At 38.4% G+C, this 22309-nt stretch overlaps 1 protein-coding gene across 3 annotated transcripts in view; it reads right to left on the bottom strand.

The window, feature by feature from the left end:
* The window catches only part of LOC111566120 (unconventional myosin-XVIIIb), a 113841-nt gene that overhangs the window by 63345 nt on the left and 28187 nt on the right, over positions 1–22309 (bottom strand). For all 3 annotated transcript variants that reach the window (XM_023266536.3, XM_023266535.3, XM_055019087.1), the window contains exons 10-15: positions 13568–13668; positions 11537–11600; positions 8003–8147; positions 6520–6690; positions 5381–5471; positions 4520–4712 (exon numbers count right to left, since the gene is read on the bottom strand). In XM_023266536.3, coding sequence (XP_023122304.2) covers positions 4520–4712; positions 5381–5471; positions 6520–6690; positions 8003–8147; positions 11537–11600; positions 13568–13668 — 765 coding nt within the window. The remainder of the gene's footprint in view (positions 1–4519; positions 4713–5380; positions 5472–6519; positions 6691–8002; positions 8148–11536; positions 11601–13567; positions 13669–22309) is intronic.

The following is a 22309-nucleotide window of genomic DNA, read 5'->3' on the forward strand; positions in this document are numbered from 1 at the left end:
CTTACTGATATAATGGAAGGGAAATATTATAATTTTACCCCCACAGAAGTGGATTATATTGTTAATAATGCTGCAGCCTCACTGCGTACAACACTTGATAGTGTTGCACCTGTAAAAAAGAAAGTTCTATCTCAGAGAGGACCTGCTCCTTGGTATAATTCCCAGCTGCGGACTTTAAAGCAGGCGTCCCGAAAGCTGGAAAGGAAGTGGTATTCCACTAATTTAGAGGAAGTTTATGTAGCTTGGAAAAAAAGTCTAGTAATTTATAAAAAAGCTCTTCGTAATGCCAGGACAACATATTATTCATCTTTAATAGAGGAAAACAAGAACAACCCCAGGTTTCTCTTCAGCACTGTAGCCAGGCTGACAAAGAGTCAGAGCTCTGTTGAAACTTGTATTCCTTTAGCTTTGAGCAGTAACAACTTCATGAGCTTCTTTACAAATAAAATTATTACGATTAGAGAAAAAATTAATCTGGCCCTTCCTGCAAATGTCACAGATGTATCATCGAGTACAGATACTTTAGAATTGGCTCTAAGACCAGATGGATATTTAGAATTTTTCACCCCCATACATCTCTCTGAACTCATTTCAATAGTTTCTACATCCAAACCATCAACATGTCTTTTAGATCCTATCCCAACTAGACTGTTCAAGGAGGCTTTACCTTTAATTAATTCCTCAATGTTAGATCTGATTAATCTCTCTCTAGTAACAGGTTATGTACCACAGGCTTTTAAGGTTGCTGTAATCAAACCTTTACTTAAAAAGCCCACTCTAGATCCAGATGTTTTAGCCAACTATAGACCAATTTCCAACCTCCCATTTCTCTCTAAAATTCTGGAAAGAACAGTTGCAAATCAATTATATGAACATTTACAAAGGAATAGCCTGTTTGAAGAGTTTCAGTCAGGCTTCAGAGTGCATCATAGCACAGAAACAGCTCTGGTGAAAGTTACTAATGACCTTCTCATAGCGTCAGATAATGGACTGGTCTCTATACTTATTTTATTGGACCTTAGTGCAGCATTCGATACAATCGACCACAAACTTTTATTACAGCGACTAGAACATTCTATTGGCATTAAAGGGACAGCACTGGACTGGTTTAAATCCTACTTATCAGACAGGTTCCAGTTTGTGCATGTCAACAATGACTCTTCTGAGCATACTAGGGTTAATCATGGAGTTCCTCAGGGTTCTGTCTTAGGACCAATACTGTTCACATTATACATGCTTCCCTTAGGCAACATTATTAGGAAGCACTGTATTAATTTCCATTGTTATGCTGATGACGCTCAATTGTATTTATCTATGAAGCCAAATGAAACTAATCAGCTAGCTAGACTGCAAGATTGTCTTAAGGACATAAAGACCTGGATGACCTATAATTTCTTACTACTAAATTCAGACAAGACTGAAGTCATTGTATTTGGCCCCAAACATCTTAGAGAATTGCTTTCAAAGCATATAGTTACTCTGGATGGCATTACATTGGCCTCCAGTACTACTGTGAGGAACCTCGGTGTTATCTTTGACCAGGACATGTCCTTTAACTCGCACATAAAACAAATCTGTAGGACTTCCTTTTTCCACCTGAGAAATATTGTGAAAATCAGGAACATCCTGTCTCAGAGTGATGCAGAAAAACTAGTCCATACATTTGTTACTTCTAGGCTTGACTACTGTAATTCCTTATTATCAGGTTGTCCCAATAGCTCTCTGAAACATCTACAGCTGATACAAAACGCTGCAGCCAGAGTACTGACGGGAGTTAGCAAGAGAGATCATATTTCTCCTATATTGGTTTCTCTTCATTGGCTCCCTGTTAAATCTAGAATAGAATTCAAAATCCTTCTTCTGACATATAAAGCTCTTAACAACCAATCTCCATCATATCTTAAAGATCTGATAGTACCATATTACCCTAGCAGAACTCTTCGCTCTCAGACTGCAGGCTTACTTGTTGTTCCTAGAATCTCTAAAAGTAGAATGGGAGGCAGAGCCTTCAGTTATCAGGCACCTCTCCTGTGGAACCAGCTCCCAGTTTGGGTTCGGGAGGCGGACACCCTCTCTACTTTTAAGACCAGGCTTAAAACCTTCCTTTTCGACAAAGCTTATAGTTAGGGCTGACTGGGTGACCCTGACGGGGTGAGCTGGTGTTTTCATTTGCACAACTGACTTCCCCTCTTGACGTCCCTTTAGTTTGCCCCTAGTTATGCTGCTATAGGCCTAGGCTGCTGGGGAACCTCTCTGGATGCACTGAGCCCTTCTCTAACTACCTATGTATTTACTATATATACCATTATTGCATTACATTCACTCTGTTTCTTTCTGTGTCCTTTCTCCGAGTGTCCCTGGTCCCAGAGCTGGATGCTGGATGCTTCAGATGTGTGGCTGTGTTTTATGGTCCTTGTGTCCCACCCCCCCACCTCTCTATCTCTACCCCTCTATCTGTATCCCTCTATCTCTACCTCTACCCCTCTATCTCTACCTCTCTACTTCTTCTGTCCCTCTCAACCCGCCCGGCCAGCAGGCAGATGGGTCCCCCCACATTAGAGCCGGGTTCTGCTCGAGGTTTTTTTCCCTGTTAAAAGGGTGTTTTCCTTGCCACTGTCGCCTTTTGGCTTGCTCTGGGGGTCAGGCATATGGGTTCTGTAAAGCGTCTCGAGACAATTTGACTGTAATTGGCGCTATATAAATAAAATTGAATTGAATTGAATAGCTGTGATGCTAATTTAGCCATGTTAAATCACATTCATTTATGCTAACAACAGTGGAAATAAGAAATGCCAGTGGTCAGGGATGAATCAGCAATTTTAAAACTGAAGGTGTTCTAAGACACACAATGATATGTAAACAGTAGCCAGGACAATTCACTCTCGGGTTCATCTGGTCCCGGTCTCCCCTAGTTCCAACGTTTATAACCTCGTTTATTGAGAACCGTTGCCCATCTGATATTCTGTGTAGTGTTTGCAGACCGACATGCTGATGGTTTACTCTGTAGTAATTGGATATGTTTGCTTATTAGCGTGTGCACGCTAAATTCACGTTCCCGTGTCTGCAACTCTACCTCCTCTGCTCTACCTCCTACGCCTCCACTGAGATGTAGGAGGTGTAGTGAGCGATGTCACCATGATGTCACCATCATATGGAGGCAGACAGTCACTACAGAGACTTTATGTATCTGTGTTGTCCGGCGTCAACGAGTTAAAGTTTGATTCCAGACATGAAGGGCTCAGCTGCACCTCAACTGTTGAGGGAAGTTGTAGTTCATGCGGACGTCACCACGCACCTCTGTAGTGAGGGGGATGAAATGATGTTTAAGTAAAATGCGGGTGTCGCAACACCCACATCCCCCCGGGGTGCTACGCCCATACTAGCGGTTCAAATGAACATGTCATAGTTCCAGTCTTCTCATTGTAAGGGTGCCCCTCTTCCCTGTGGTCTCTGTTCGCATCTAACTCTGTGGACAACTACTTTTATTGGAAATTAACGAGATTAAGTCGACATGAAAAGTCGTTAATCTCTCTAATTTCTTCTCTCCATCTATCTGTGCACATAGTAATATAACAGAATAATAAAGAAGACAAATATTTTTTCAGGATAAGTTAACTGTTTCCAGGACATTTGACCTTTTTTCTCATTTTCCATGTTTTCCATGACTGGAAAATTGGTCAATCATTTTCCAGGTTTTCCAGGACGTGTGGGAACCCTGAAAATGTGAAAAAAACTGTTGCATTTTGACATTTTCAACAATCCTTGAACTACTCATCTCTGACATACAGTTTGTTCAAGTAACTTAACCAAATGCCAGCTTAAAGTCTGATTATTTTATAAAATCCATATTCTGTATGTCTTATTTGAAAATGCCACCAAAATGTACTGTTTGCTCCAACCAGAGGCTGTAAAAAATAAAAATAAATAAATTAAGAAATCAAAATTTATGCTTCTCAGCACAACTTTGCCATTAGTGGTTCAGCTGTGGCTGTAGTTTTTTGGTTGTTTCTTTGACAGAATGGTACATTTGGGGGGGATTTTTAAATGATGACATGCAGAATAAGGTGATTTTCATGAAATGTCACTAATTCCAGGTTAAATGTGGTTAGGTCTGGTTGTACAGTTTGTGGATCTGATAAATGCTTTAATTTTGGTGATTTTTGAAAATATAATATGGCCTTCAAGCATATTATACATGAAGACATTTAGAGTTTGACCTAGTGGTGGTCCTTGATGAAACATTGTTAGAGTGCATCTTTAAAGGACATGGACAAATTCACATTTTAAATTTAATGACGATCCATCCAATTTCCAGCCAAATGTTTTTCTTGAAATTCTGAACTTCATGGTATCACCAAAGTAAAAATCAGAGAAGTCATTAGGATTCACCTTCTAAGGATCATGAATTCCTTAATAAAATGTCATGAGCATTTATCGGTTAGTTTCAGTTTTGACTGAGGCGTGTCGAAGAAATTATGTGCAAATCTGACAAAACACGAATCAGCAGCCTCCATGTTACCTGAACGTATCTGTCCAGTGTGTGCCTGAAGGTGTGTGAGTGGTAATGCTCCAGCAGCCTCTCCTGCAGGTAGTTGTGGCAGAGTTCAGACCAGGTGGCTCCTCGCTCCTCTGCAAAGTGTCTGGGGTTCCTCAGGCCTGGCGTATCCAACACCATCACAGAGGCTAACGTCAGCTGCTGCCCACTCAGAGCCCTGCACACAAAATACAACCCGTTTATCATTTACTGTGTAGTCAGTGTTTCCTTTAGAGGATGACTTTACCTAAGAGTAAGCAAAAACAGCTGAGTCTCAGGAAGTCAGACAGGAACTTCTTTCAAATTTGGTTAATTTAAAATCAAATTACCCTACTGCTTACTACTAAGGGAACTATTGTGTGTTCATTATTTAAGGACTGAACGAGTTTCAGAGACGGGGGGCAGAGGCTGAAGGCTCTGGAGCCCATGGTGGTCATACGGTGCAGGAAGGATGGTGAGGTTGAGGGAGGAAGATGATGTAGATGCATAGATGATGAGAGTCTGGCTGTGTGTGTTTATGTGGAGGAGGTAAGGAGGGGAGAGGTTAACAGGGGTGATGTGGTGGAGAGAAAGTGTCCTGGTGATGATCTGGGCTTCAGCATTCTTAACTAGTTGGAGTTTATGGAGGGATTGAGGGTGAGACCAGAGAGAAGGGAATTGCAGTAATCCTATTTATAAATATAAACTATTAATGTAGGGAAATCCTGCACGATAGCTGCTGTGTTTAAAGTCTTGCTTGGGGTCCAAATGGATAGAAAAGGGTGTGCATATGGCACACATTTACCTATTGATCAGCAACAGTAAAAAGCTGTCTTAGTGTGGATGTAGTGTGAGGTTCATCCATACCTGTTGATAAGTGAGACTACAGCAGTAAAGAGCTCCTCATAGAGTCCAGCCGCCATCCCATCAACACACTGAGTAGCTGTTAACCTGGGACCTGCACACGAGAAAACAGGAGTAAAGGCAGATAAAGATTTCCCATTCTTACTTTGTTTACCTTCAATACATAAAATAAAGGCCCCGCAATCCTGTCTGATGGACTAAAGAACTCTTATCAATGCCACCCCTTATCTTCAAATGTGTTCTTAATTTACCTCATTTAAAACTTAATTACATAAATGTGGATTTGTTACATATTTGTTATGTATTGTCATATTTTTCCATCCAGTTTAACTTTTAATGTTTAAGTCCGTTTGGTTGGAGCTACTTATTAATTTCAGCTATAGTTTAATTGAGAGTGTATTTGTTATTTTCAACTTTCAACTGTTAGCCACACTTTTAGCTTACTGTTTCAACTATTAACCCTACTTTTAGCTGACAGTTTAAATTGCTTATCACATATTTGACTAACAAACTGTAGCTAATGTAGCTAATAAATGTTAGCTACATTTAGTTGCCAGTATTAAATGTAAGCTATGCACTTAGCTACCAATATTAAATGTTAGCCACATTTAGCTACCAATTTCAACTGTTAGGCATATTTTTAGCAGCTGCTATTAAGTGTGAGCCACTTTTGGCAAACAATTTTAACTGTTTATCCATAATTTTTGCTATTTCCACCATTTATTTACTTTGGCGGTATGACTTACATACTTTCCTTTTAGTCGTCTGTTTCTCCTGCTTATTAATTACCTTTACATAATCTTTAATAAATCCTAATTTCAGTTTTTGGATGAGTTGTTTTAGTCTTTCCACGTGTCCTGTTGCTACAGCAGATGTAACCCCTGGGGTATTTGTGACCCCGATTGGGAATCCCCTGGCTACAGCACCATGCTAACACATGAGCTTGTTAGCTTTCAGTTTGTTCCCCAGCCTTCACAATGTGGCTATTTTGGATTTGAATGCCTTTTTTTTTTTTTTTTGTTTTTTTTTTAGAAACAGTGTATTTCAGTTAAGCTGATTGGAAGTCAGTTAGATAAAGAGTAGAATTTAGTGTGTGAGAATTGTATTGCAGTAGCCTTTGGTGGTCTGTGCGTCTGTCCCACCCTCGTCGGCCTCAGCGGCAGGGTTTCTCTCTCTGCTGTGTCCAGTTGCTCTCTGCAGCAGCTGTCGGAGGTGATGTTTGAAGACGGCAGTGTGCAGGTCCTCTCCCTCACATCCAAGCACACTGCTGGCCACCTGAGCGCTGTCAAAATTCACAAACTGCCTCCTGCCCACTGTGCAAAGGAAGGGAGAGGACATGATTATAGCGCAGCCTGCTGAGGGAAACCATAGGTAGGTCACTTTGTGGATGTTTCCCCAAGACTGCAAACATTTGGTACCAATCATCTTATTCTGAACACTGCAGTCAATCGGTAACATTCCTAAAGTTAGAAAAGCTTTTGTTGTTTTTCGTGAACCATTTCTATATTGGTCCAAGCTTGATGTTGGAGCAGCTTATCACTGTACCTTCAATTTGTCTTCTCTTTCAACTCATTACTATCTAATGGAGCTAATAATGATAACAACAGCAGAAATATGATTGTATATTTAAACAAATAAATATGCAACATAAAATCAAATTTAAGTGAAATAATGATGATTAAATTCAGAATAAAATTAACTTGTACAAATAACAATATAAAATCTTTAAAATAAAGTTCAGAAAAAAACAGGCTGTGACAATTATTATTTGAATACTATTTATCATTACTTCTGATAATAAAATATTAGTGGAAAATATTACTTTTTCTATCAAAGCATTTATTGTATCTTAAGTCAAACGTGATAAAACAGAAACAATAATAGCAACAATGAAAATATTAAGCTAAAACCATGTCAACAAAAGTAAAAAAAAAAGATAAAAGGAAACCTAATAATTTTTAATACTCCTTGGAAAAATATTACTTTTATAAAAAAAAGAAATTTCAGAATATTATATTATCGTATTATTATAATTACTATTATTTAGTAATTAGTATTACTAATTAATATTACTGATTATTGTTATTATTATCATTATTAGGGATTTTTTTATATGTTACACATCTACAAAATAAAAATGAAATAACAATAAGAAAAGAAAAATTTCAAAAATATAATATTATTTTATTTAGAATCTTTTTACTTGTTTTTTTTATTTGTATTATTCTTGCACTTTCTTTTAGATTATTGTCAATATCTCTAATATAATTATATTCTCTTTTGCAGTCCTTCATGAAAAGACCACCTATCTAACATCTGGTGCGGCAGAAATGCAGCTGCCTTTTCTTAAAATGTAATAACACAGTATTATATCATCATTAGTTTGCCAACTGATATTTTTTTTTAAAAAACTCAATCACATTCAAACCACTGCAGTAAGGACATTTCTTTTATGAGGACACTTTGGGTGGTTTGCCACTTCAAAGGACTGTTCGAGGCTTAAGATTTAAGCTAAAGGTTAGACGCTAGAGAATTAGTTATATCATGAGAAGCCTTTTTGAGTACACTGTGAGTGCTTGTACAGAACTTAGTGTTATTATGTGACTGATGATGAATCAGTGTTACCTTTACAGGCCCCGGCAGCTCCCAGATGGTAAATACCAGCCAGAACATGCCATATCGCCTTCTGCTCGCCGGCTGAGAAGCCCAGCGTTTCCATGGCAGTCAGCAGCTTAGTGAAGGCGACGGATGCTCGCTGCTTCTCCTCGACCTAAGAGTAGAATAACAGAAAGGGAGGCGGTATGGTCTGTCTATTATGTGTCTGAAAATCAGCAAGTTAATAGGGTGGAGTAACAGCTGAGTCACATCTCATCTCCCATCACAGCCTGGGTCTCTTCAAGATGGAACTCTTCACTGCATGATTTCACCACTTCAGAACTCCTTTTCTATTTTTGTCCCCTCAGAGCTTCACCCTTTCTGTGGTCACAGGAACACATTAACATACCAGCTGAACTTCTCATTTGTTTGCTTGCAGATTGAGGTGATGTAGAAATGTTGTTTAATGTCTGAAATACAAACAACTGAGCATATTTTCTATAATTACCCAGTGTGATTAAGTAGCTCTGATCCACAGAGCTGTATTATGATATACACAGATAAGCCACAACATTACAACCAGGAGTTTTTTTATCTGCCCATTCCAAGTCCCAATCCAATACTGTGTTCCCAGACAATCCACACCTCAAGTACAGTAATGCTATTACAATCAATCCACTGTACATGCGTGACAACTGAAAAAAAAAATCGCCTTTCTACATCCAAGCTGTTTTTCAATGGTAGTAGGGAGTGATGAACCTTGTTGTAAGGCTCGGGTAGAGCACTGTCTAAAAAGTAGTATGGAGTGGGTAGGGTGTACTATGGAGACCCAAGGAGGTCCCTCAAATTACAGGCAGTTACTCTTTGTTAAGCAAGGGCATTGTTGGGCTTTAGCTGGCAATGGGCACCAAGACAAACCCTTGTGTTGGTTTTATCACCTCCAGCCAGAGATCATATTAAACTCAACTAGGACAATGTGCCTATTGGATCCTGATCAAGTTTTTATTGCCCCCAATCTAGTTCAAGTCTTTAGCCCAGCCCCCTTGCGACCCTAATGAGGATTAAGCGGTGTATATATAACGGATGGATGGATGGATGATACTGATGCCTAATCTGATACTCATCTTTTGATAATACACATTTCAAATACATTAAAGTCATTTAAATCAATCCTATGTCTAAAACTGAGTTTGCGCCACAAAAGGAGGCAAAATCTTCTCATCTCCACATCCATCAGATGTCAGAAAATCAGAAAATTTGTTGTTGATTAGGTGTGGTACCTGGCTGTTCCACCAGGTGGAGCCTCTTACTGTTTAGCACTATAGCAACCACAGGATTAGGTCACTTGGTATGGTTAGTTCCTTGTTGGTAATCAGAGAGCATTGTGGGGGTTTAGCTCACAATGGGCACCATGGAAAAGATTTGTGACCCTGGCCAGAATTAATGTGTTTAAGAGCATGTTCCTTTATTTCAAAGGTGCTTTATACCCCAATTTCTGTGTCCACTGACTGAACCAGCAACATTAACACAGGACAAGTAATGACTGTGATGACAGTATTGTCAATTAACCCTTTACTGATTGATAATGTTGCCCTTTATTTATTAAGAATGTTTTTAAAAATGCACCTATGGTGTCCTGACACAAATTGTGCTCTCTCATTATGATGTCTCTGTCACAACAGACGTAAGCTAAGAACTGAGCTTAGGTTTGTGCTGATTTCAACTTTTGAAACGAGATTGGGATATCACAAATTAAAACCACCTCATTAAACCACCTCATTAAAATTGTGCGGATCCTTTTAGTGCCATCTATTGAGCCTTGAACTCCACAAACATTTATGGGGCACATTAGCAGCAGATCCTGTAATACATCTGCAATGTTATCTGTATGTGCAGTTCGTAAACAGCTTGGCATATACACTCGCTTTTAAAAAAAAATCTGCTTCCAGCACATCAACTTCAAGAACTGACTGTTCACTTACACTCACTTTTTTTTTTAAAATCTGCTTCCAGCACATCAACTTCAAGAACTGACTGTTCACTTACACTCACTTTTTTTTAAATCTGCTTCCAGCACATCAACTGCAAGAACTGACTGTTCACTTGCTGCCTGATGTATCCCACCCACTGACAGCTGCCATTGTAACAAGATAATCAGTGTTTTTCACTTTCCCTGTCAGGGGTTTTAATGTTGTGGCTGATTGATGTAGTATTAGTAGACATGAGTGGGCGCACCAGTGGGACAACTGACAGAGCTCATTCACTCAGCTTTCTGCAAGGCTGATTTAGACAAAAGCTCTGACTGTGACTATGTTTTGGCTGTTAAAGTGACTGCTAATTTCTAAAAGGAGTAACCCTAACTACATGCAGTTTGTGTGTCTGTGCAGTTATGGTTCTAATAGTTACAGTACAGTTCAACACACAGGTATAAAACCCCAGATTCAACCACAAATGTCAGAGCATAGAGCTGCAGCAGCACAGCTCAGTGCATTTAAAGTGGCGTTACGAGTCCTCTAGGGGGCACAGAGCTACTGCAGGGTGCCATAGTGACCAGGGGAGGAACATGGAGTGAAACTAAGTTTGTCATTCATGTAGGGAAAATGAACAAATGTTTTCTGATGATATCAAGCTAACATTTATTCCACTAAAATTCAACTTTTTTTTTAATTATTTGCTTCCCCTATCATTAGTAATGATTAATAAAAAAATGTAGGGTGGTTGGCTGTGAACTTTTGTTGGTCTCTGAAGGGCAGAAAGACAACTGTATTATGTCAAGTGTCCCATAATCTCTGCTTTCTTTAGTATCTACAGAGTTTCCTTAAACAGGACAGAATCACAAAATTCAATATGATGGACACAAAAGTAGACTGATGATGAATTTATAAATTTAAAATGAAATCTATGACAAAGTAGTTGAGAAAAATGATGTGGGTTTGATAAATGTGTACCTGCAAAATATGCCAAAACAAAAAATATACATCTAAACTAGTAGTAAGCCTTTCTCTCAGGCTTGAGGATCAGTATGTTCATTATAAAATCAATATGTGCCTTCCACCTGCCCAGCTCAGTATCTGTACAGTAACTTTCATATATTTAACGAATGCAGCACTTTTTTTAACTTTCATATTATGAATATTTTCAGAGTTACAGGTCTTTGAAGTACGTAGGGGTGGATCTAAATCCTAATAACTAATTATTGTACAAAAAAAATCAGCTGATGCTAAGGGGGTCCAGTAGATTTTTTTTTTTTTTTATTTGGGTGTTTTGATATGGAATGGTACTTGATAGCATCAACAGCAAACCACCATCCATGCAACAGCACCATCTGTAGTCACACATGTGACTCGTCGCCTTGCACAGAAGCACACAGCTGCACCACTGGCATGCATGTCATTATCTGTGAGTATTAACTGTAGCTAGCTGTTAGTATACAGTCAGACTGTCACTCACTCACTCACACACACACACACACACACACACACACACACACACACACACACACACACACACACACACACACACACACACACACACGCACACACGCGCATATTGCACTTACTGTACCTTGGTGGGATGAACAATACCAAAAGAGTTGGACTCAGGGAGTTGGTGCAGCTGCAGCTCTGTCCTAATGAAGAATCATCAAAACAGAAAATTTGTTAATTTGTTAGTGTTGATTGTGATGAAATAAGAGCACTACAATGTAACAAATCTATAATATATAAACTGCTTATCAAAAAAAAAGTTGCACACTCTAATATTTCATTGGAATGCCTTTAGCTTTCAGTATGGCACTCATTCACTATGGCATCGTTTCGATAAGCTTCTACAATGTCACAGCATTTATTTCTGGCCAGAGTTGCATTAATTTTCTACCAAGATCTTATATTGATTATGGGAGAGTCGGACCTCTACGCAAAGTCTTCTCCAGCACATCCTAAAGATTCCCAATGGGAACTGAGGTCTGGACTCTTTGGAGCCAATCCATGTGTGAAAATGATGTCTCATGCTCCCTGATCCATTCATTCACAATGTGAGCCCATGAATCCTGGCATCGTCGTCTTGGAACATGCCCATGCTATCAGGGAAGAAAAACTCCGTTGATGAAAAGACCTGGTCATTCAGTATATTCAGGTAGTCAGCTGACCTCATTCTTTGGGAACATAACGTTGCTGAACCTGACCTACCCCAGATCATAATCCTAACCCTCACAGGCTTGTAGGCACTAGCCATGATGAGTGCATCACTTCATCTGCCTCTCTTACCCTGATGCATCCATCCCTTTGGAACAGGGTAAATTAAATTTTAAACATTTGTTCCTAGAAGATGATGGTTCACCAGTATCCTTCAGGTTTTAATAATGCGTTGGACAGTTCTTAACTGATTTTAGTAGTTTGCGAAATCTTCTTAGTTGTTTTCTTTGCTTGATGCAGGCCAGTAGTTTGACCTTTCCGAAACAGACTAACATCCTTTCCATGACCACGGGAAATGTTTTCCAACATGGCTGAAGCTACTCACTGCATCAGCTAGGGTTAAAGAAGTTGTTGCAGCTGAAACTTATTCATCACTGCGGTAATTATCCAATGGAAGGCCCTTACCTATATGCTTAGAAAAATCCAAGTGGTGACTTTTTTTTTTTTTACAGGCAGTGTATATTAGTGAGATTATCAGTGCTCTAACAAGTAAAGCACGCTGATCTTTACTTAAGTAAAAATACCAATATGAGAATGTAAAAATACTTCAGTATTGTATACATGGTACATGCTATTTCTTTTGCTCACTGTGGGTCATTTTTCACTGCAATATGAAGTCCTGCACCTCTGTGGAAACAGCACAACCATGGCTAGAAGTAGAGAGAACTCAGGAATGTCTTCTCTGCAGCGTGACACAGTTAAAATGCCTTGAATCATAAAAAATGAAAAGTGAAATTTCTTTCTATTATTTTTTTCAATAAGATTTTTAACACAAGTGGTGTTGCCAATAGAGGGGGGAAAAGTGGCTCTACATACCATATACATTATTCTTTACATTTTCACAGCCTCTGTAAAGTTTTTCAAATTGTTCTGCACATCAGCTCTAGAAACATGTTTCACCATGCTGAATGTATCTTCCAACAACTTCTTCCTCTGTAAACTGTTTTTGAGCCACGCTGCATTTATTTTACTGATCCAGTGTGTTTTATTTTCCCCTCAGTCGCTCTGTATAAACACTGCCTGCAGTTCATCTGAAAATGCTCAGCGGTTTTGACTGTTGGCCACAGATGAGTCAGTCACAGCTTCTGGGTTGCAGGATTTTTTGTTGTTGGTATTTTTTAATAGGATCTGCTGCAAGCGCTTTATTTTTGGCGAATGGGTCCTGTAGAATAAATTGAGTTTGATGAAATATTCTAATTCTAAGCTGAGATTTGGTTAATTTTATCTGTTGCATAATTGTATAAGCAGCATTCTAGCACTTTATATACAGTGAACCTGAGGGTTGGGCCCATACAAAACTCACCTTTACAGTTATATTATTATACCTTTAAATGCTGTACAGTAGAAGCACTGTAGTACAGTTTTTGAGTAAGTCTACATAGCTACTTTCTATGACGATTACCTCATCTCTGTGCTGATTCCTGCCAGCAGTTGAGAGAAGATGAGGAAGTTGCTCTCTCCTTGAGTTGTCTGACACACTTTCCATTTGTCCAACATCATCGTCTGATTTATGGAGTGGCAGGACAGCAGGAAGGAACAGAAGAAGACATGAGTAACTTTGCATGCAACCATTTCAGTGTGTGTGTGTGTGTGTGTGTGTGTGTGTGTGTGTGTGTGTGCACTTGCATTTATTACTTCGTGGGGCCCAATGGCAAGGAGCACACCAACAGTGAGGGGCCCAGCGACAGCGTGGGGCCCAAAATCGTGGGCCCCACACCGATTTCAATTTATTTCAGCTCAGGAGACTCCCCTGATATGCCTCCCGCTTTTTCTTCACATGGCCCACAAGGTAACAAAAACTGGGAAGTGTGTAAAAGTGTGTAACTTTTTTTGTGCTCGTGAGAGCCTCGGGTGGCACTTCGTGGTACTGCAGCAGATACACACACTTCCTGAAGTGTGTATCATCTCAGCCAATGGAACAAGATGTGGGCGGGGCCTCCCTGCAATATGACACTCACTACGTCATCTCCGTCTGTCGACTCCAGGCCTGCCATGCTGTGCAAAACAGGTAAGTTTAAGTTGAACTTTGTTCATTTTGACGATGTTTGTCCTCTGTAGCCAGTTACTTGCAAGAACAACAACGGTGATGCTAAATAAAGTACCACACAGGGGCTTTTCTAGATTAAAAGTTAGTGGTTACTGTTACCCCCTTGAACTATTAGCCTGCTAGCTGGAGCTGCTTGCCTGCTAGGTGTTAGCCGCTAGCCCGTTAGCTGTTAACCGCTAGCCCGCTAGCTGTTAGCCGCTAGCCCGTTAGCTGTTAACCGCTAGCTGTTAGCCGCTAGCTGTTAGCCGCTAGTCCACTAGCATTTAGCTCTACCATTCATGAGTTGTTAATTCAATTCAGTTCAATTTTATTTATATAGCGGCAATTAGTCAAATTGTCTCCAGATGCTTTACAGAACCCATATGTCTGAAACCTCACAGCAAGCCCTAAGGCAACAGTAGCAAGGAAAACACCCCTTTAACAGGGAAAAAAAACACAAGCAGAACCTGGCTCTTTTTGTGGGAGGACCCATCTGCCTGCTGGTCAGCAGGTTGAGAGGGACAGAAAAGGTAGATTTAAAAGTAGGAAGACACTGAAAAACATCTCTGCAGGACAGACTGATGAGAAATGAGCTAACAGCTAGTAGGCCACTGCAGACACATTGCTCCTATAATACTTTATTAATCCCCAAATGAAAATTCGAGTGTCCAGAAACTCACTGAACCAGATATATATCCAACAGATATGCATCTAAAATAGCAGATAATAGCAATAATAGATACTAGATAATAGCAGAAAATCTAAATAATGATAAATGATAATAATATTAATAACAATAATAAATTGAAAATAATAACAAATAATACATAAATAATAATTATTAAATAACAAAGTAATGATAAACTACTAAATTTATATTTAAAATGATACATCAATATATATTTAAATAAATATTGACTATTTATTTAGGATTCATTCATTAATGTTACCCATTCATTTATGCTTTATATGTAATCATAAAACTATATATTAATAAATTTTTTAAATTATTTACATTAAATTAATTATTAATAGAATATTAATTAATTAATTGCATTTAATAAATTAATTAATTGATTCATTAAATGAGTTATTAATATAATGCATTATTTAAATAATTACCTAATTAATTTGATACAATTTGTTATTAAATAATAAACTAATGATTTATTTATTTCTTTACTACTTATTATTTATATCTATTTATAAATTATTTATAAATTATTTATTAGAAAAATACTAAAGTACTGATAAACTCATACAAGAGATTACATTAATTTAATATAACAATAATAAATAATAAACTAACTAATAAATAAAAATAAACTAGCTAATAAATAATCTCAATAAATCAACAAGTCTAGCACAGGTAGGAAGGTGTGGCATTACACAGTCCATTCAAGAGCCACTGTCCTCTACTAAGGTAAGGTAAGGTTCTGTGGCCATGTGCAAATGTATGAATGTTGTTGTACTACAAAACTACCAAAATCTAGTAAAATATTATGGCAGGCTGAGTGACATGGCAGTTTTGTTTGAGTTTCACTGTGTTGCCGTGATGGGTAGTAATGCAATACATTTCTCTATTACATGTACTTGTGTATTTCTTTTATAAATTGTATTTGTAAGAGTAGTTTCATTAGAATACTTGTGATTAAATTTATGTACTTTTACTCAGGGACATTTGGGCACTTTTTCGCACTGTGAAATTTAATTAATGTTCCGTTTCTTATTACACGAGTGAAAATTAAAACTGTATTCCTTTTTTTAATGCAAATAATTAATTATTCAGTTATTAAAATAATCATTAGTTGCAGCCGTTGCACACTATTTTCAGGGGTTAAAGAAAATTCCTCATTATAGTATAATATTGTGGTATTGCATTTTTATTGGTCATACATTCATACATTCCTCCGATGTTGCTGTTTCACACATGCAACACACAACAGAAGACTTTTCTGCCAGACAGTATTTATGAGCTGTGGGTCATTTTTTTATTAGAAAAGTTGAGACAACTAAGTGTTTCTTCAATTAAATGTGTATTTAATTATGTCCTCATAGGAAGAGGAGTGTTTGTGACCCAGCCCATTGAACCAGGAGCTTTCCTCTTGGAATACAGAGGTGAACTCATATCAGTTGAAGAATGCCGGTCCAGACACTACTCGGAGAAAGAGAGTACATTTCTGTTTGAATTTGAATGGCAAAAACGTCGCTGGGGGGTAGGAAAGTTTTGCATTTTGCAGAAATTATGTTTTGATTGCAATCTCAAACAAGGTTTTGAATGGTTAATGAATGACAACAGGAACAATCTTTGTAATCACACATAGAATAGACTTAACGATTTAGTCTAATAAATTAGTTTAAGTCTGTAACATAAGTTGTCATCAAGGAGACTTGATATGTTATAGTATCTTATTCTTGTCACACTGTTAAAACGTATATTAAAAGGAATTGATAACAAAAGTGTAAATAGGTGCACACTTTAGAATTAAACATTTTTCTTTTACATTTTTAGTATTGATGCATCAAAAGAAGACGGCTCTCTTGGAAGATTAGTGAATGACAATCACAGATCTCCAAATTGCATCATGAAAAAAATCATAGTAAACCACACACCACATATGTGTCTATTTGCTGTGAAAAAAATAGAAATCGGATCTGAAATTGAGTACAACTACGGTGATTGGCGTAAAATGGTACTTTGTTTTTGCTAATTTGTGTAAAAATGTGTTGCAAAAGTAAAAATTGGTGAGCTAGTGCACGACAGCTACTGTTTTATGTCTGTCTCCATAATGCATTGTGACTTGTTGATAAGCATTCAGCTAAACTTAAAAAAAAATGGCATATTTCTGAAAAAGAGCAAATTGTGTCTGTCAGCATGTGACAGTGTTGGCCTTAAAAGAAATGTGTTCCTCTGACTGACATCTTTCTACTATTGTCCTCATGGAGCCAGTGAACATCACACACTCATACATTTCTCTACTTTCAGTACTTTTCAGTAGTTTTTTTGTTTGTATCTAAATTGCAGGTAAAAAACAAGCTGGCTTCTGCTGTGGCAGTAGAGACTGAGATGTCCCCCATACATGGTGCTTCACATGAGGATTCAGATCAAGATGATGTTCATGCACAGGTAATGTAGATACTGTTGGTCTGCACACTATGTAGTTCCATTACCAAGATAGGAGGAATTCAAACTGCTTGTCTGATGCAGCCTTTCATTCAGGGTGATGATATAGACTTCAGTTTTAAGGAAATGAGTTCCTCTGACTGACACCTTTCTAATCTTGTCCTCATGTAGCCAGTTAACATCACACACATACATTTCTCTACTCCACTTCTTGAAGCCAGTGGGCATCACACCCAAAAGTTCCCAGGACAGTTCATGTGGGGCCCAGTTCATGTCACACACTCATACTTTAATCGCCTTAACTTCTTGTGAGCCTCACACACAAATGTTCCCAGTACACACCATGTGGGGCCCAGTTCACATCACACACTCACATTGTTTCTAGTCTTGACCCTCATGGGGCCCTCCGTACGGATCACAACTTAGGTGCTTTCATATCCTTGCTGCAACATATGTCATAATTTAAACTCTGATAATTGCAGGTATATTTTTACACTACTTGAGCTGCTGCATGTTTGAAAAGGCTCATTTAAATTTGATGCATTCTAACCATCTGTAACGCACTGTGACACTTGTTGGTAACTCTGGAGAAGGTGATGCTATACATGTAGCTTTCTGTTTATGCTGTTTCAAACATGGTTTTCACATAAACTCTAGTAACGTGCATATTTCTAAATAGAGGAAATGATGTCTATCAGTGCTTAATGTTTTTTGTTTGTATCTAAATTGCAGGTAACAAACAAGATGGCTTCTGCTGTGGCAGTAGAGACTGGGATGTCCCCATACATGGTGCTTCACATGAGGATTCAGATCAAGATGATGCTTATGCACAGGTAATGTAGATACTGTTGGTCTGCACACTATGTAGTTCCATTACCAAGATAGGAGGAATTCAAACTGCTTGTCTGATGCAGCCTTTCATTCAGGGTGATGATATAGACTTCAGTTTTAAGGAAATGAGTTCCTCTGACTGACACCTTTCTAATCTTGTCCTCATGTAGCCAGTTAACATCACACACATACATTTCTCTACTCCACTTCTTGAAGCCAGTGGGCATCACACCCAAAAGTTCCCAGGACAGTTCATGTGGGGCCCAGTTCACGTCACACACTCATACTTTAATCGCCTTAACTTCTTGTGAGCCTCACACACAAATGTTCCCAGTACACACCATGTGGGGCCCAGTTCACATCACACACTCACATTGTTTCTAGTCTTGACCCTCATGGGGCCCTCCGTACGGATCACAACTTAGGTGCTTTCATATCCTTGCTGCAACATATGTCATAATTTAAACTCTGATAATTGCAGGTATATTTTTACACTACTTGAGCTGCTGCATGTTTGAAAAGGCTCATTTAAATTTGATGCATTCTAACCATCTGTAACGCACTGTGACACTTGTTGGTAACTCTGGAGAAGATGATGCTATACATGTAGCTTTCTGTTTATGCTGTTTCAAACATGGTTTTCACATAAACTCTAGTAACGTGCATATTTCTAAATAGAGGAAATGATGTCTATCAGTGCTTAATGTTTTTTGTTTGTATCTAAATTGCAGGTAACAAACAAGATGGCTTCTGCTGTGGCAGTAGAGACTGGGATGTCCCCATACATGGTGCTTCACATGAGGATTCAGATCAAGATGATGCTTATGCACAGGTAATGTAGATACTGTTGGTCTGCACACTATGTAGTTCCATTACCAAGATAGGAGGAATTCAAACTGCTTGTCTGATGCAGCCTTTCATTCAGGGTGATGATATAGACTTCAGTTTTAAGGAAATGAGTTCCTCTGACTGACACCTTTCTAATCTTGTCCACATGTAGCCAGTTAACATCACACACATACATTTCTCTACTCCACTTCTTGAAGCCAGTGGGCATCACACCCAAAAGTTCCCAGGACAGTTCATGTGGGGCCCAGTTCACGTCACACACTCATACTTTAATCGCCTTAACTTCTTGTGAGCCTCACACACAAATGTTCCCAGTACACACCATGTGGGGCCCAGTTCACATCACACACTCACATTGTTTCTAGTCTTGACCCTCATGGGGCCCTCCGTATGGATCACAACTTAGGTGCTTTCATATCCTTGCTGCAACATATGTCATAATTTAAACTCTGATAATTGCAGGTATATTTTTACACTACTTGAGCTGCTGCATGTTTGAAAAGGCTCATTTAAATTTGATGCATTCTAACCATCTGTAACGCACTGTGACACTTGTTGGTACCTCTGGAGAAGATGATGCTATACATGTAGCTTTCTGTTTATGCTGTTTCAAACATGGTTTTCACATAAACTCTAGTAACATGCATATTTCTAAATAGAGGAAATGATGTCTATCAGTGCTTAATGTTTTTTGTTTGTATCTAAATTGCAGGTAACAAACAAGATGGCTTCTGCTGTGGCAGTAGAGACTGAGATGTCCCCCATACATGGTGCTTGACATGAGGATTCAGATCAAGATGATGTTCATGCACAGGTAATGTAGATACTTTTGGTCTGCACACTATGTAGTTCCATTACCAAGATAGGAGGAATTCAAACTGCTTGTCTTATGCAGCCTTTCATTCAGGGTGATGATATAGACTTCAGTTTTTTTCAGTTTGTCTGCATTTTTTCTCATTGTTTAACACCACAAAAGGAGTGTCAACCTTTTATGAGATTGATGCATATTTTCGCCTTGCAGCCAAATATTTTAATATTTAGTGCATGTGTGTGACCATCACCAGCCCTCCCTGAAAGCTAAGCTAACATTCTTTATTAGAATTCCCTCGGAGGGCACTGCTACAGCTCAGTGATGTGCGGGGGAAACAAAGGTTGGACAGGACGAAACAGGACTAACAGGGATAGCAACTAACAGGCAGTGCTGCAGCGCGCACAGAGAGACAGAGAGAGGAGAGGACTAGCAGAAGCTAAGCCATGGAGAAATAAAAGTGTGGAAAAGTAGAGCTATACCAGCTAAATTAGCTGTCAAATTGAGTATGAAAGATGACAGAAATCTACCGGTTCGGTTTACTGTTTGACGGCGCGTTGCTCCGGTGGTAAACGAGTCGAGTGGTGTTTTCATCTATTGATGCTCTGGTGAGTTAAGTAGCTCACTAAGCTAATAGCATAGCAAACCGCTAGCTTGTGCAGCATAGCTATTTCATGTCTGTGTATATAGAGTTAAAATAAGCTAAAACCAGTTGGAGTAATTCCTGAAGTGGTGAATGTTTTGTAATATTGTGTTTAAATGTATATATATGTATATAAGGTTAATTCATGATAAGTGTATGTTAAAACAACTATTGTTGGTTTAATGTTGTTTGAATGTTAAAATCATTCAATTCATGAGAAATGGTTTATTTCATGTTAAATATTATATCTTAAGAAATCTGTGAATTTAATATTGCAGAACAATGTATTTTCTTGAGTGGAAAGCTCTTAAAAGTGCACTGAAAGGCCTTAAACACAATAGGGTTAAAAACAGTGTAAATAACAGCTAAGACCATGGATTTTGGATTTGATGAGATCTTATTCATTCATTTTGACAGAATTGAAACACTTTATGATGATTTGTACTGATTTGCTCTGTACTGTATGTGCAGACTGACTGACTAGACTGGACACTTGGATTAAGTTTCTGCTGAAAGCGATGGTGTGCCAGACCCAGCGAGAACTTCTCAAGAGGAACGTTTGAGGCAGTCTGGCCAGCTGTTTCAATCATCGTTGGAAGGATCAACTCTCTTTTCTTCAAAGGATTTCCAGATAAGGAACAATCGCATGAACACACATTTATCCTACCCGGGTAGAGAGAGAGAAAAACACTAATTAAAGAGTGACACAAGAAAAGACAAACCCAAGACGTCTCAAAGAGAGACAGTCAGGACATTTAGTATTTTATTTTGCTATTTTGTTTCTTATGCAGACTCCGTTATTTTTGGGGGTTTTCTAAACTTTTATATTGTGCTGTTTAACAGTTGTTACTAATGTGTTAAATTGCAATAAATATGCCAGCTGTTATAAAGTGCAAATATATTGCCTTCTTAACTAACTCCTCCAGAACCTAGTTACCCACCTAGCTTTGCAATTGGCCCACCTCTAAGCAAGTGCTACATATCCATTTGGTGAGATACTGTAGTTGGTTGGCTAAATAATACATGAAGTTGGGAACGTCCAGTCCCCCTTCAGGTTTATTCTTCTGGAGGGTAGTCAAACTGATTTTAGCCTTTTTGTCTTTGAGTAGAATTTAGCAATAGCAGAGTCTAACGATTGGAACCACTTTGATGCGGGTTTAAATGGAATCATGAAGAATAGATAGTTGATTTTAGGTAATATTTTCATTTGACTGTAGCTATTCATCCCAAAAGGGAGATGGGGAGGAATCAGGTTTTTGAGTCTCCAGACGTCGTCTAGTCCAAAATTTTTCAAATAATCATGTATGACTTTAACTGAATGTGATTGTTTTGCATGTATTGAAATATTGGATCGATATACTGAAGGGTTTAAAACTATGTTGAAGTCACCACCGATAATAGTTATTGAGTTAGCAGATAAGTCTGCTAAGTGAGAGAAAACAGTGTGAAAGAAGGCTGGATCGTCATTATTCGGAGCATAGAGGTTTACAATAGAATATAATTTATTAAAGATTGTTGCCTGGATAATAATATATCTGCCCTCTGAGTCCATTACTGTACTGTTTGAAGTGAATAGTGCTCTCTTATGGACTAGAATGGAGACCCCTCTTTGTCTGCTGTTATAACAAGATGAAAAGATGATGCTATAATTCGAATCTGATAGAGATTTTTCTTCCGATTGTAGTAAATGTGTTTCTTGGAGGAGCAAAATATCTGCTTTTAATTTGGAGACATAGTCCATGATTTTAACTTTTTGTTTGTGAGCGTATGCCATGAACATTCCAGGCTATGACATTAAACTTAAACATAGAGAGAGAAGATGTTCTGTCACTGAGTATGTAGCAATGTAATCTAACGTCTGTG

The sequence above is a fragment of the Amphiprion ocellaris genome, chromosome 17, assembly GCF_022539595.1.
Source record: "Amphiprion ocellaris isolate individual 3 ecotype Okinawa chromosome 17, ASM2253959v1, whole genome shotgun sequence".
NCBI classification, from domain to species: domain Eukaryota; kingdom Metazoa; phylum Chordata; class Actinopteri; family Pomacentridae; genus Amphiprion; species Amphiprion ocellaris.